Genomic DNA, 12310 nt, shown 5'->3' with positions numbered 1-12310 from the left:
ACTTTCTGCAGTGGTTTATTGCCAGCCACAGCTGGCAAGATGCTGCTCCTGCAGGACTGTAGTCTGAGCCCTAAAAGAGCTGTTGATTTTCATCATATGCAAACGTGTACCCTGATCTTCAGTGTGAAGTGGTCTCAGGAGTTTGCACACTTCTGATGCAAACTGTTCCCATGTCCTGGTGACTTTGGTGAAGAACGCCTATGTGCACGTGGTGTGTACCCTTGTGCAGCTCCTGAGCAAAGTCCAGCAGCCAGCTGTATACATCCAAGGAGCCTAAGTGCTAAAGTGAGCCAAAGTGTCAGACTTTGCACTGAAATGGATTAAAATAATGTACAAGATCCAGTCAGTCTCTGTTACAGGATTGGTAATGTAGTCAAATTACTCCTGTCTTTCAGAACTCCTTGGAAAATTTGAAGGATTGGGAACTGGGGAAGGGAAACCCATAAAGGGTGAGGTAACCTAGGAACCTGTCAAAACCGTGCTCTGATCTTTGGCCCCTGACTGTTACCAGTATGTTTACAGTGCAGAGCTAGGCCTTTGTAAGCTGGGCGTAAGCTTTTGGCTCTCCGGGACATTTGAGTGTTACTGGTGATTTGAGAGGTACCAGAGCAGATGCCATGAGCCTTGATGTGACAGCCTGAACTCCCTGCACAGGGCCAAAAAGCTGGTTAAAGAGTGGCACAGTACCCTTGTAAATACCACCATCACCTGTGAGGCCAGGACTTTAGGGACCTCTGTTTTATGAAGAGTAATCCCAGGCTTCCAGCAGTTTTACTCTTCAGTGCCAAGACATTTTCCCTGCTTATTTCACAAGTGGGGCAGTAGAAGGAGCAACTAGAGGTTGCTAACCTTTAGGAAGAGAGGCTAAGGCTACCCTGCTTTTCCTTGAGGAAAGGAAGGGATACTGACTTGATCTAAGAAGTTTCAAAGGTAGTTCTTGCTTTGAATCAAATTCTGTGAGATCTCTGTGTGTACATGTGAGGGAACAAGACACCTTCTGTGTGATTCAGATGGTAATGTCTTAAAGCCTGTTTTAAATCTTGCTTTTATCAATAAAGCTGTATGAGTGCATGAGTCTGAACAAATGTCTATAGTTTAGGTGGTTTTGTGATTATATGTGTATTATAATATCAAATATTTGAATGAGAAGTAGCTACAGTAAGAAATCAGTAAACGATCCAAACCAAAAGAATTACAAGACTATAAAGAAATATATGTTTTAGTCTCTATACACTCCAGTGTGTTTATATAAACATGAAGGAGTACAAAGGATGGATTTCTTTAACTTATCAACCCGCAGGCATACACTGTAAATCAAGATTTCAGGAAGGTCACCTTCTCTACTACGCATATTGTACTGGTCCTATCAACTTACTTTTGGCTTTTTTATGAAGCAGCTTTGGGAATAGTGCTGATCACTTTTGGCCAAAATTTAATTTTAATGCTCTTCCTTTTTTTCTGCTTGCTTACTTGAATAAGCCATCTTTCACTTTTCTATGCAATATACTCATATAAAAAAAATGATACTAGAAATGCTGGTTTTTTTTCTGATTAGTATTCTGATTATGAAGGCTTAAGGTGGAAAATGCTAAATTACAGGAAGCACAGAAAAATGGTGTTGGTTCAGTCCTTGGGGTTTTTTTTCTTTATTTTATTTTTTTCCCTCATGACTTGAAAGCCCGTTAGCACTTTGCTATTTTGATGCATGCTACAGACTTTCTGGTAAAATGTATTTAAATTTTATGCTGAATTCCTGAGTTGTAAGACTTGCGCTGAGGTGAACTTCCCTCTGCATCTGGAATTGTATAGCTGACCAGTTACGCAGGGCTGGCTTTTAATTTTCCCTCAATTATCTACTAGCGTTCAGCTTTAGAAGTAGGATAAATATGTAATTAACTTGGGATGCAAATATTTTAAGTATAGGCCTTGTTTCAGGGAATTTTTATTTAAAACGCAAACCTGCATTTTCCGTACTTGCGGTTAAATAACGCACCTCTAGGTGGCGGTGGCACACACCGGAACTTTTTCTGCCTCGGTTTTGGTTCTCCTTTTACTCTCCCTTTTAAAAGTACATACGGAATCACTGAGCTCCTTGGCTCTTGAATCAGAAGGGAGAGTGCCTTGGAACAAATAATGGATAGCTAATGTTCAGTTTTATAGATATTAAAACTCTATGCTATCGAAGATAACACCAGCCAGTTATCCTTTTATTTGTTTGTTTTAAATAATGCATTACCGTGACCACAAAAAAGAAGCTTAATTGACCTGAATCTGTGTTTATCAGTACGTGTGACCAGCTGCAGGTGCCCAGGAGAAGCATGGGCAGCTGGGCAGTGCCTCAGCCCAGCAGTCAGGAGGCCCCACTGGACACAAAAGGGCTGGCTCTCAGTGGCTGGTAGTCAAACTGTAGGCAAAATTCAAAGATTTTCACTTCGGTTTCACCGCTTTTCAGCTCAATTAAAATACAAGCTGAAACCCATGATGAAACCCATCTTACAGTGCTATTCTCCCTCAGAAATTCCGTAGGTAGTTTACGCTCCTCAAACGTCTGCCTTGAAGTATTTTATTTTTTTACCTTGTGCAAAACTAGGTACTAACTTTCCCCTGTTTTGATATTTTCATTACATGAGTGTGCACAGAAAGAATTGACTATAGCAGTTATTGGCATTGGACGATATGTAAAGCAGTGTAGAAAATCCAGTATCACTAATTCACTGGAGACTTGCTATGAAACAAAGATTAGAATTAATATTATTACTAAAACTGCTTTAAGGAATTCCAGTTTTATCTAAGTGGTTAACATAAGTCATAGGTTATTTCCTTCTTTTGTATGAAGTTCTGTCTCTTATAGGTGTCTTTATGGCATATGGAAAAGTACTTTTTTTTTTCTTTTAGTGTGGTTTTCTTCATTACATAGAGTTGTCACTTACTGCATTTTTAACTGTGTTTAGGGATAAAAAAAAAAAGATAGTGTGCTAGTAAAGTGAGGATCCCACAAAGTATGATACCAACATATTTTCTACTGACTATGCAGTATACCAGTCTTCCTGGGGAAGGCCACAGAAATACAGGGAAGACAAGTCTACGCCCAGCTGAGGGTCAAGCAAAATAAATTATTCTGGATATATATTTTGTTTTAGAACATGAGGATGTTAAGCTGAGATAAAGCATCTTGAGGATATAAGTCTTGCAGTGTGAAAAACTACATATCCTTGAAGTTTCTATGTGTTTTTCTCCTTGCTTTCTCATGTGATAGTAATATATAGCAGGCTCAAAATAAGGCTCAGATGATATATGACTTTTTGCTGTTCAAAACTAATGTATTTTATGAAATACATTTAAAAATCACTGGCAGTTTGCATCCCACATTTAAAAACATAAGACTGTCAAAATATTAGAAGTCCTGATTTAGACTTATAATGAAACTATTAACTAATCTTTAAATTGCCTGTTTCTACCTAAGACTTGTATACATTCTCATCCTTTGTAAGAAATCCTGACCTTTGTCCTTGGCCAAAACCATTTAGTAGTTGTTCTGGGACTTAAAAGTAGAGTCTTTGTAGGAGGTTGAAAAAGTCTTGAGTTTCAGTTTCTGTCAGCTTATATTGCTTTAGAATTATCAAGCAAAAATGCATAAAACTGTGCAGGAATTGTCTTTGCCCCATTAAAATTTCTCTTCTTCTCAAACAGCTGCTGAAATACAAAGAATACTACATCAGCTTGGAACACCACAAGACACGCCTGAGTTGAGGCAACAGCTGTGAGTACTTCACACAAAAATGTTTAGTTTTGTCGCATTGTAAACAATCTCCTGGTGGTCGTTTTTTGTTAGGTAGAGTTCTTGATTTCACTGAGAAAGGTGAATATAGGGAAGTATTTGAAACTTAAATGTTGAGATGTGCTTTCTAAAATTAGTTTTGGATAATCTGTAAACTAGAGTCATCTGGTTTGCCCATGCATGTTGCCTGAAGTATCAGCATTCTGTAAAACCTGTGCTCTATGTCAGGGAAGGGAAAGTGGCACAACCACAAAGCAATAGCACTGTTTAAAAACATACACCTGTACCCCTCCACTCCAGTCAACACTTCTAATCTGTCTGTATAAGTTTCACTAGGTAATGAATATATTGGGGTGGGGTTTTTGTGAGATGGGGTACTGGGAGAGAAAGGGGAATGTCGTTTTTAGTGATGAAAGCTGCAGTAAAGGATGGCATTATAGGATAAATATGTACCAGAAATAGTAATATAACAGCAGTGAAATCAGACTCCAGGGCAGATGCTCTGCTGTAGTTCAGTCACCTAAAGGTTGTCTTTCATTAATATGCCTCTAGCAGAGACAGTCAGCTGCTTTCCGCTTCTCTGTGTGGTCTAATGAACCAGTATGATTTTTTTCATTAAACTCCTTTACCACGTTAATCTCAGCATCACGAATGCACGTAAGCGACATGTTGTGCTCACCCTGTAGGTGAGAAAGTTGGCATTTCCAGTGCGGTTAATGCTGCACTGTGGCCGTTGAGGAGTAGGAGGATGTGTGTATTGAACCAAAGTCATCGTGTTCATTTTGTGTGAACAGCCAAATTGCTTTATAATACCCTGAGTTCAGGGCCCATAAGATTAGCCAGGTACAATCCACGTGGATATTCTGCTGTTGACTGGGAATAGGTGAAGATATAGTTTATGCAATAACCCGACATATCTAGGCAAAAATTCACAACAAAACAGGATAGAAACTGTTGTGAAGGACATGTTCCAGTCCCTTTATGGATGCAGTATATATATCAAGTTTCCTTGAGCTTTCATCTGTCCATTTTTCACTTGTCTGAACATTTGGCCTTTTCAAGAGTTATTTGATTATTTTAAATATTGATGCTGATGGTTTGATAATAGCTTTGCAGAGTAAAGAACAGAGTAGAGATGGCTTTGTGTGCTTTAAAGAAGCATTTCGTGCTGCTGCGTTTCTGAGAATCAGTAAAATTCAACAAAGTAACCCAATGGTCTCTAATGAAAATTTGCATTTGATTTTAGGCAACAGAAGCAGCAATACACCAACCAGCTTGCCAAAGAAACTGACAAATACATTAAGGAGTTTGGATCTTTGGCTGCAACAAGTGAACAGGTATAAAACCAAACAGCATGGCTTGTTTGACTATCATGTTGGCTCATGTAGAGTATTTGAGTCACTTCAGTTCCACTTCCCTATTTTCAAAGCACTGTTTAGTTAGTCAAACATTTGCACAGTGGGGATACTTAAAAGAATATTTTGTTGCAGTCCAGACTTGTCCCAAAGTTGTTTTTATGTATCAAGAATGAGGTAGTTTAACTGAAATGGTGGGAAGCAAGGCAGTGCGCTGTGCTTGCCTGTGATTTCAGGTAGCTGGACACTTTGTAATCCATTGGAGTGATACTAGGTCTGACTCCACTGGCACTCTGACTGCTTCCAAGGTCAATGTATCATGTACAGTGTGTTTGTTCCACATCACTCAGATCATCATATGTGCTATATCTTGTCCACAGGCTTTTCCTTTTTTAAGAGGAGTAGACAGGAGCTGTTACTAAAACACCTTGTGCAGTCTTTAAACTGCTTCTTTCCCAGGTCTGTGTAAAATCTTGTCAGGACATAACATGTGAAGTAGCTGTTGTGATTAGCACACTCCTGTCTGCCATCCTATAGTTTCTTGTCCTAGCAAAATCTGCCACTTATATAAGAGAAAAACAGCAGAATCCCAGAAAACATGGATTTGGGTTATTGTCACTCAACTTGCCTGGTCGGTATAGGTTACTGAGGAGCCCTTGGGAAAATGAATGGTCTGAATTCAAATGGCAGGCCATGATCCATGTGTGCTCATCCTGTCAAGCTGTAAACTTCTAATAGCAATGTTAAAACTTGGTCTTAATACATAACTCTAGTTCAGGCAAAGTATATTTATTTTGTTGTCTTTTTTATGGTTTCTCTGTTTCCTTATCTTGGAGCTGAAAAGTTGTCAATGAAACATTTTGCTGTTTAATTTTACTCCTTTTATCAAAGCTAAATCTCAACAAAAGACATAAATAACAGATTCATGAATGGCAAATTACAGCCTTTTAGACATTTGGAAGGAAGGTTGATATATTGTATATATTTAGGGAAATCTGGTAGAGGCTTTCCTGAGTGTCCAGTATTCCTCTTCACTACATCTTAAGGAAAACAGACAAACAAAAAAGCCTGAAAGATTGGAATATGTATTTTAGTACCAGTTCTAAAGCACTTAAGTGGGTATGTGAACCTACTTCTGGATGCAGCTCAATATGTATTTCCAACATTTACATAAAATACATAAGAATTGCCATGTTCTTTCTTTTCTGCACCTTTCCCCTCTATTCAGTTACCTTTGCATATTTTAGCATTCTTGGTATCAAAATATTTTACACTGTAAAAGTAGGTTTTATGATCAGCAGATGATAAGGAAGGTAAAAGCTTTCTTGTCCCTGCCCATTTCTCATTTCCAGCTGTTGAATGAAAATAAATACATCAGCTTCCTCTTTAAATGCATTAATTTGTGCAGTTTTATTATTCCAGAAGGAAAGAAGATTTGTCCATGCAATTGCAGATGGTTTTGTAGACAATCTTCCCTTATACCTATTTAGAAGAAAACAAGTATATACCTTAGCATTGAGCAGACTGGAAATAGCAAAGCCTTGAAAAGCCTGAGCTCATTTGACTTGGTAAAACTTTCTCCTATAGCGTCAAAGAAAAATACAGAAAGACCGTCTTGTGGGGGAGTTCACCACAGCACTTACAAATTTCCAAAGACTCCAAAGGCAAGCTGCTGAGAAAGAAAAAGACTTTGTAGCCAGAGTAAGAGCCAGCTCAAGGGTGTCTGTAAGTATCAGAAAAATGTGCCATTATACTCTTTACGGTGGTGTTTGATGTCAAACTGGCTTCCATAATGCTACTTAAAAAAGCTCATATCTGACCCTAAATACTGCAGATTGTGTTTTATATGACTTTATAGTAGAGGCTGCATTAAGCTGTAGTAATCTCCCAAGAGAACAGTTACTTTTTCCTTGCTTTTGTCACAAACTGCCTCCATGTTCTTGCTGTAGTCTTGCAAAAACAACTTATAGTAGATTTGGAAATGCTTTTGCTGTAGCTTTAAGATATCAACAGATTTTTTCCTAAAGGGAAAAATTACTTGCCAGATTTATGTAGAGTATTAAAGTGAAGAAGTGCTAAGGAGCTTCAGATGTTGAGCTTTTTTGTGTTAATATATCAATTTTGCCTTTTCACTCTGCCAAATACCTGTTACTGTACTTAAAAATTTTAGCAGGCAGTTACTGAGCTGAATGCTTTTGCTTGTATTTCATCTTTGTGCATACATAAAGCAAAATCAGAATGAGAGCGTGTTAAATCATGTTTCGGTTTGAAATCGACTTTCTAAAAACCTTCTAATATTGACTCATTATAGAAATGCTGACAGTGCTCCTTTCAGGGCCATAATGTTATATTTGTATTTTTAATCTCTGATCGTGTAGGGTGGTGCTCCAGAAGATAGCTACAAAGAAGGAACACTTGTGTCTTGGGACAGGTAGGTTGACTTAGTTCACAAGCCTTAACCAAACTCAGAATAATAAATGACCTGCAGGGAAGACAGCTGCCCATGGTTTTCTGGATTGGGTTTTTTCTTTTGTTTTCACTTGGGTTTTTTTTTTGTTTGTTTTGCTTTGGTTTTTTTCTGATCAATTGCCTTTTTCTGGAGGGATTTGGGATAGGTTGTTCAGTTAGGCTTTCTTCTATAATGCTAGCATAGAGAAGAGATTTTGATGGCGTAGATGGGAAGAAAAAAGGAAGAGTTCTTGTGATGCTTCAGCTGTAGCCATCACCTTAAACTCCCCTAATCTGCCTTTGGGTTTTCTGAGACCCAAACTTAGGGAAGAAAAGTCCAACCTGTGAATAGAGTAAATCTGTTGTGATAAGGGCACAGTGTTTACTGGGGTGTCTCATTGCTTCCATATGCTCCAAGAACTGCTTCTTGGTCTCAGATTATTTTTTGTTGGGTAGCTTGCTTTTGCCTCAGATAGATATCAACTCTGCAGTTTATAATTCAGAAGGAACTTTGCCCTTGTATTCATACTTGGAATTTCCAGTCAGCTATCTTCTAGCTAGCTACTAGCTTTGCTACAGCAGCAGCTTCCTACACCTAAGGTGTGACGGTTATGCTGTCCCTGTTAGCTAAACAGGCAAAGGTAAAAACATGCGTTTTGTTAACCAGTAATGTAAAATGTGCTATGTAGTTAACTGTCATTTTATTATTTCTCATTGTGCCTGTTCAATTCTGTGTGAGTTTTGAGGGTTTTTTTGTTTGATAGTCAACCACAAGCACAAGTGCAAGATGAAGAAATTACAGAGGATGATCTCCGTCTTATCGAGGAGAGGGAATCTTCCATTAGGCAGCTTGAAGTAAGTACAAGTAGTTTTACAGCAGAATATGCTTTTAATGTTTCCATGGTATGAGCATTAATTGCAGAAGTGAATCTTGAGGAGATTTGTTTGTTGGTGTGGTTTTTTTCCTTTAAAACTGAAAATACTGCCTTTAGATATAAAATGTGCTTTTGAAATAATAGAATCATCAAGGTTGGAAGAGACCTTTATGATCAGCAAGTCCAACTGTCAACCCAACATTACCACTGTAACCCCTAAACCAAATCACCCAGGGCCAGATCCAGATGCCTCTTAAGCACTTCCAGGTCTGGTAACTCCACCACCTCCTCAGGCAATCTATTCCAATGCCTGACCACCTAACAGTGAAAAAAAATTTTCTGATATCTAATCTGAACCTCCCTAGTGCTAAAACTAATGCAAAATATGTCCTACACCGGCTTTTATTAATTTGGCTTAGATACATTTTAAGCAATGTTGTCATGAATTTTTCAAACTTATAATACAAGCATGTGTCTAGATGAGCCCTCAGCAATGAGAGATCCTGTTTGTGATGTGTTGGGAAGTGTACTTTGTGCACATGCTTATCCTCAGTTTGATTTGATGGTTAACTTGATTATGATAAACTTGGTCTCATAGTACCAAAAAATCCCTTCCAAATAAGTACATTAAGTTGGTTTTTTTTATCTTGTAGTATAAAGAGTCAGGGATATGCACTCGGGAGGAGAAGGAACACTATTTTTATCTAAATGTGCAGAGATGCTTCAATATGTGATGTCAATTGATGCTATGATTGGTTCTTTACAGGCTGATATTATGGACATCAATGAAATTTTCAAAGATCTAGGAATGATGATTCATGAACAAGGTGATGTGATAGGTAAGTCCAATTCATATACTATCTGAAAAATTTTTATTCGGTTTCGCTGGAGAGCTGCAATGTAGAACTTCCTTTTGCTGGAAAAATTCCTCTAATGAGAATAACAATGCTAAAGCAAATGTGGTGCAGCCTAATAATGAGTAGACTGGTTGAGGTGACTGGGAATACAGAAACTGTGTTTAAAATGTAGTTTAAAACATTATGTAGTTTTTCATGTGTATAAAATGTCTTTAAAAGTAGTTTTTTGAACTGTTTATGCATAAAATTGGAATTTATGTGGGAAGTTTTACTGTATTTGCTAATAATATGTGTGCAGATTCAGCAAAGGCTCATGCTTTGCCTTCCTTACAAATAGGTTTAATGTTTTAATAAAACGTGATTAGAGAATACATTTTCTGAGTCTGTTGCCATGTCATGCTGTTGTCTATGTCCAGCATATATTTTCAGGGCTTTTTCTGTCACCTTAGCCCATAATCTGTTAATATTTTTCCAGGGGAAAAAATAAATCTTTGTCAATATGATAGAATACCAAACTAGCTTTTGGGATGGTTTTTTTGTGTCTGTTTCCTCTGTTTTCACAAGCCTTAGGAATTTTTTAGTCTGAGCAGAGAGTAGTCAGTAGCAAGTGGAGTGCAAGTAAAAGGTTATTAAAAAAAAAAGTAGAAGTATTGAAAGTTTTTACTCTAGTTAGTATCAAAGTTTCAATCCTGCATCTAGAACAGCGGAGTTGTTACCTGACATGAATTCAGCCAGTCATTGCCTGGGCACTACTAAAATGAGCTCTGGCATAAGTATAGGGTGAGTCAAGCTTTCATAATACAAGGTATAAAACTTCGGATATTGATGAAGACACCAGCAATTGGGGGCAGCTATTACATGTGCTCTCAAGAGTATTTCAGCATGCCAAACCTTTTTCCAAGTTATAATTAATAAAAATTTGAAATCTTTTCTTTTTAAAATAAAGACAGCATAGAAGCCAATGTGGAAAATGCAGATGTACACGTGCAGCAAGCAAACCAGCAGTTGGCAAGAGCAGCAAACTACCAGGTAATGCCAATGCCTACTGCCAGTTGTGTGTAACTGTCTTTTCTCAGTAGTCGTGACTTCCACTTTTTTAGGCAGTTCAGATTTTGCATAGCAAGTTCCTCAAGGCTTGAAGACTTAGTTATAGGTTTATGTTAGACTTCCATGGTGTTTCTAGGTCACTATAAACCAAAAGTCAGTGACCTCTGAAAGCTTTGGGTTTCCTGTAAAGCTGTTTCCAGATAGGCTGTTGCAGAGCCTTCTATAATTCTATGAGAGCACCTGGAGTTACATCCTTGTTTAAAACCAACCAACCAAAAACCTCCAAACCAACAAAAAATTGCAAACAAACCAACCTCTTATTTTATAGTTCAAGAAGTAAAAGGTTGCTTTAAATGGAGAGCAAGCCTCTAAAGATCACTGAAGGAGTATGGAAGATAGGCAGGAAAGTCTTCTGAAGACATTGCCAGTTAGCACCAATTTTTGCTGTCTACAATATTCTCAAAGCTCATATTTGAAACTGTCAAACTTTTTTGAAAAGCCTTTTAAGTACCTTTAAATGCCACTTCTTTATAACATTTTTGGAACTTATTAGAAATAATCGTATTAGTGATTAATCTGCTCTTTTAAGTTAGAGTTAGTCCTTAGATTTTTTTTTTAAATCCTCTTATGTGTGTTAGTAGTAACCAGGACAGTAAATGAATGATGGCATGTCTGAAGCATTGCTTACTGATTTCAAAAGTGGGAGAGGGTGCATCCTTGAATTGTATTATGGGTGGCACTAACTGGCACATTAACTATAGTTGATGGCTCCTATTTTGATAATGACAAAGTTCAGGGGAAAAAAAAGTAGTAGCAGCCAAAATTTTCGGTGGAAGGTGTTAGTTTTCTAGTTGAAATTTAAAATTAAAAACTTCCATGTTTTATTTTGAGGAGGAAGGGATGAATATCTTCTGATCTCAAAGGAAGGTTATCAATACTTTTGACATGCTTCTGTTCAGTGGGTCTTGCAGCAGAGACCAAACGCTGTGCAGAGTTGTCCTGTGTTTGTTTGAAAGGATTGTGTAGTTTGCTTTGGATTTAAACTTTCCTTTGCTTGCACTCGTCCTTGTTCTAAGGCACTGAAAAATCATTTCCACTTTCAGCAAACTTATTTTAATTTCAGCAACTATTATATCTGTATGGTCTGACCTGCTCAAGGAAGTGTTAGAGGCCTGGGTGTGCTGGTAGGGACAGGGCTGTTGGTACCCTCACAGCATCTTCTTTGTGGTTGGATGAGGTCTGCATCACTCATCTGCTGTATGGGGTGCCTTCACACAGCAGAGCAGTTTGGGCAAAGCCAGGCTTCTCTCCTTTCTTTCCCCCTTTCCCAGTGCTGCTTCAGCACTTGTATAAATGATGATGAATTGCATGAGAAAATAAGATTGCCATGTCTTCAGTCTACTCCCTTGCTTAAGTAGTATTACAGTGGAAATGTTTGACTTGAATGCGTTGCTGTCGAGAGGTGGTCTGCAGGATGCAGAAGGAAGAGACTTGTGTGTAAAGAGAGAACTGGCTGCAGGGTCTAAAAAAGGAAGATATGCTAGCAAACAGATTGAGTTCTAGCAAGTAAAATGGTGAAATCAAATATTAGCCGACAGTGGGAGAAGTAGCAATGAGACAGTAAAACTAGGAGGGTAGAATTGTTAGGAAACTTGGTAGTCTGGGTGGTACTCGGCAGAGAACTGACAGCTCCAATGAAGAACTGACACAGATGTTGTTCTTCAGAGGGGAAAAGAGAGGAAAAAACACAACAAAACCACCCAGGCAGAAGAACTTCTGCCAAGTAGAGCACAGCCTGGCTTTACTTCTGGGGCTGTGGCCTAGAATTCCAAGATTTGAGTGTTATTATTCCTTGACTATCAGCAAAAGCCTGAGAAATGCATTCCTAATTTTCTTTCCTCCTTGAAGGAAACCTTCTGATTCCACATCTTTCAGATAAAGGATGACAGA

At 38.2% G+C, this 12310-nt stretch overlaps 1 protein-coding gene across 3 annotated transcripts in view; it reads left to right on the top strand.

Moving 5' to 3' along the window:
• STX7 (syntaxin 7) overlaps window positions 1-12310 on the top strand; it is a 31357-nt gene that overhangs the window by 16944 nt on the left and 2103 nt on the right. For all 3 annotated transcript variants that reach the window (XM_027634019.1, XM_027634020.1, XM_027634021.1), the window contains 7 exons: window positions 3691-3760; window positions 5025-5115; window positions 6721-6858; window positions 7512-7564; window positions 8346-8436; window positions 9223-9295; window positions 10260-10342. In XM_027634019.1, coding sequence (XP_027489820.1) covers window positions 3691-3760; window positions 5025-5115; window positions 6721-6858; window positions 7512-7564; window positions 8346-8436; window positions 9223-9295; window positions 10260-10342 — 599 coding nt within the window. The remainder of the gene's footprint in view (window positions 1-3690; window positions 3761-5024; window positions 5116-6720; window positions 6859-7511; window positions 7565-8345; window positions 8437-9222; window positions 9296-10259; window positions 10343-12310) is intronic.

This window comes from Corapipo altera, unplaced genomic scaffold (genome assembly GCF_003945725.1).
Source record: "Corapipo altera isolate COAL_440 unplaced genomic scaffold, ASM394572v1 2b, whole genome shotgun sequence".
Lineage (NCBI taxonomy): Eukaryota > Metazoa > Chordata > Aves > Passeriformes > Pipridae > Corapipo > Corapipo altera.
The sequence above is the reverse complement of the archived record's forward strand: the minus strand, read 5'-3'. Positions and strand labels throughout refer to the sequence as shown.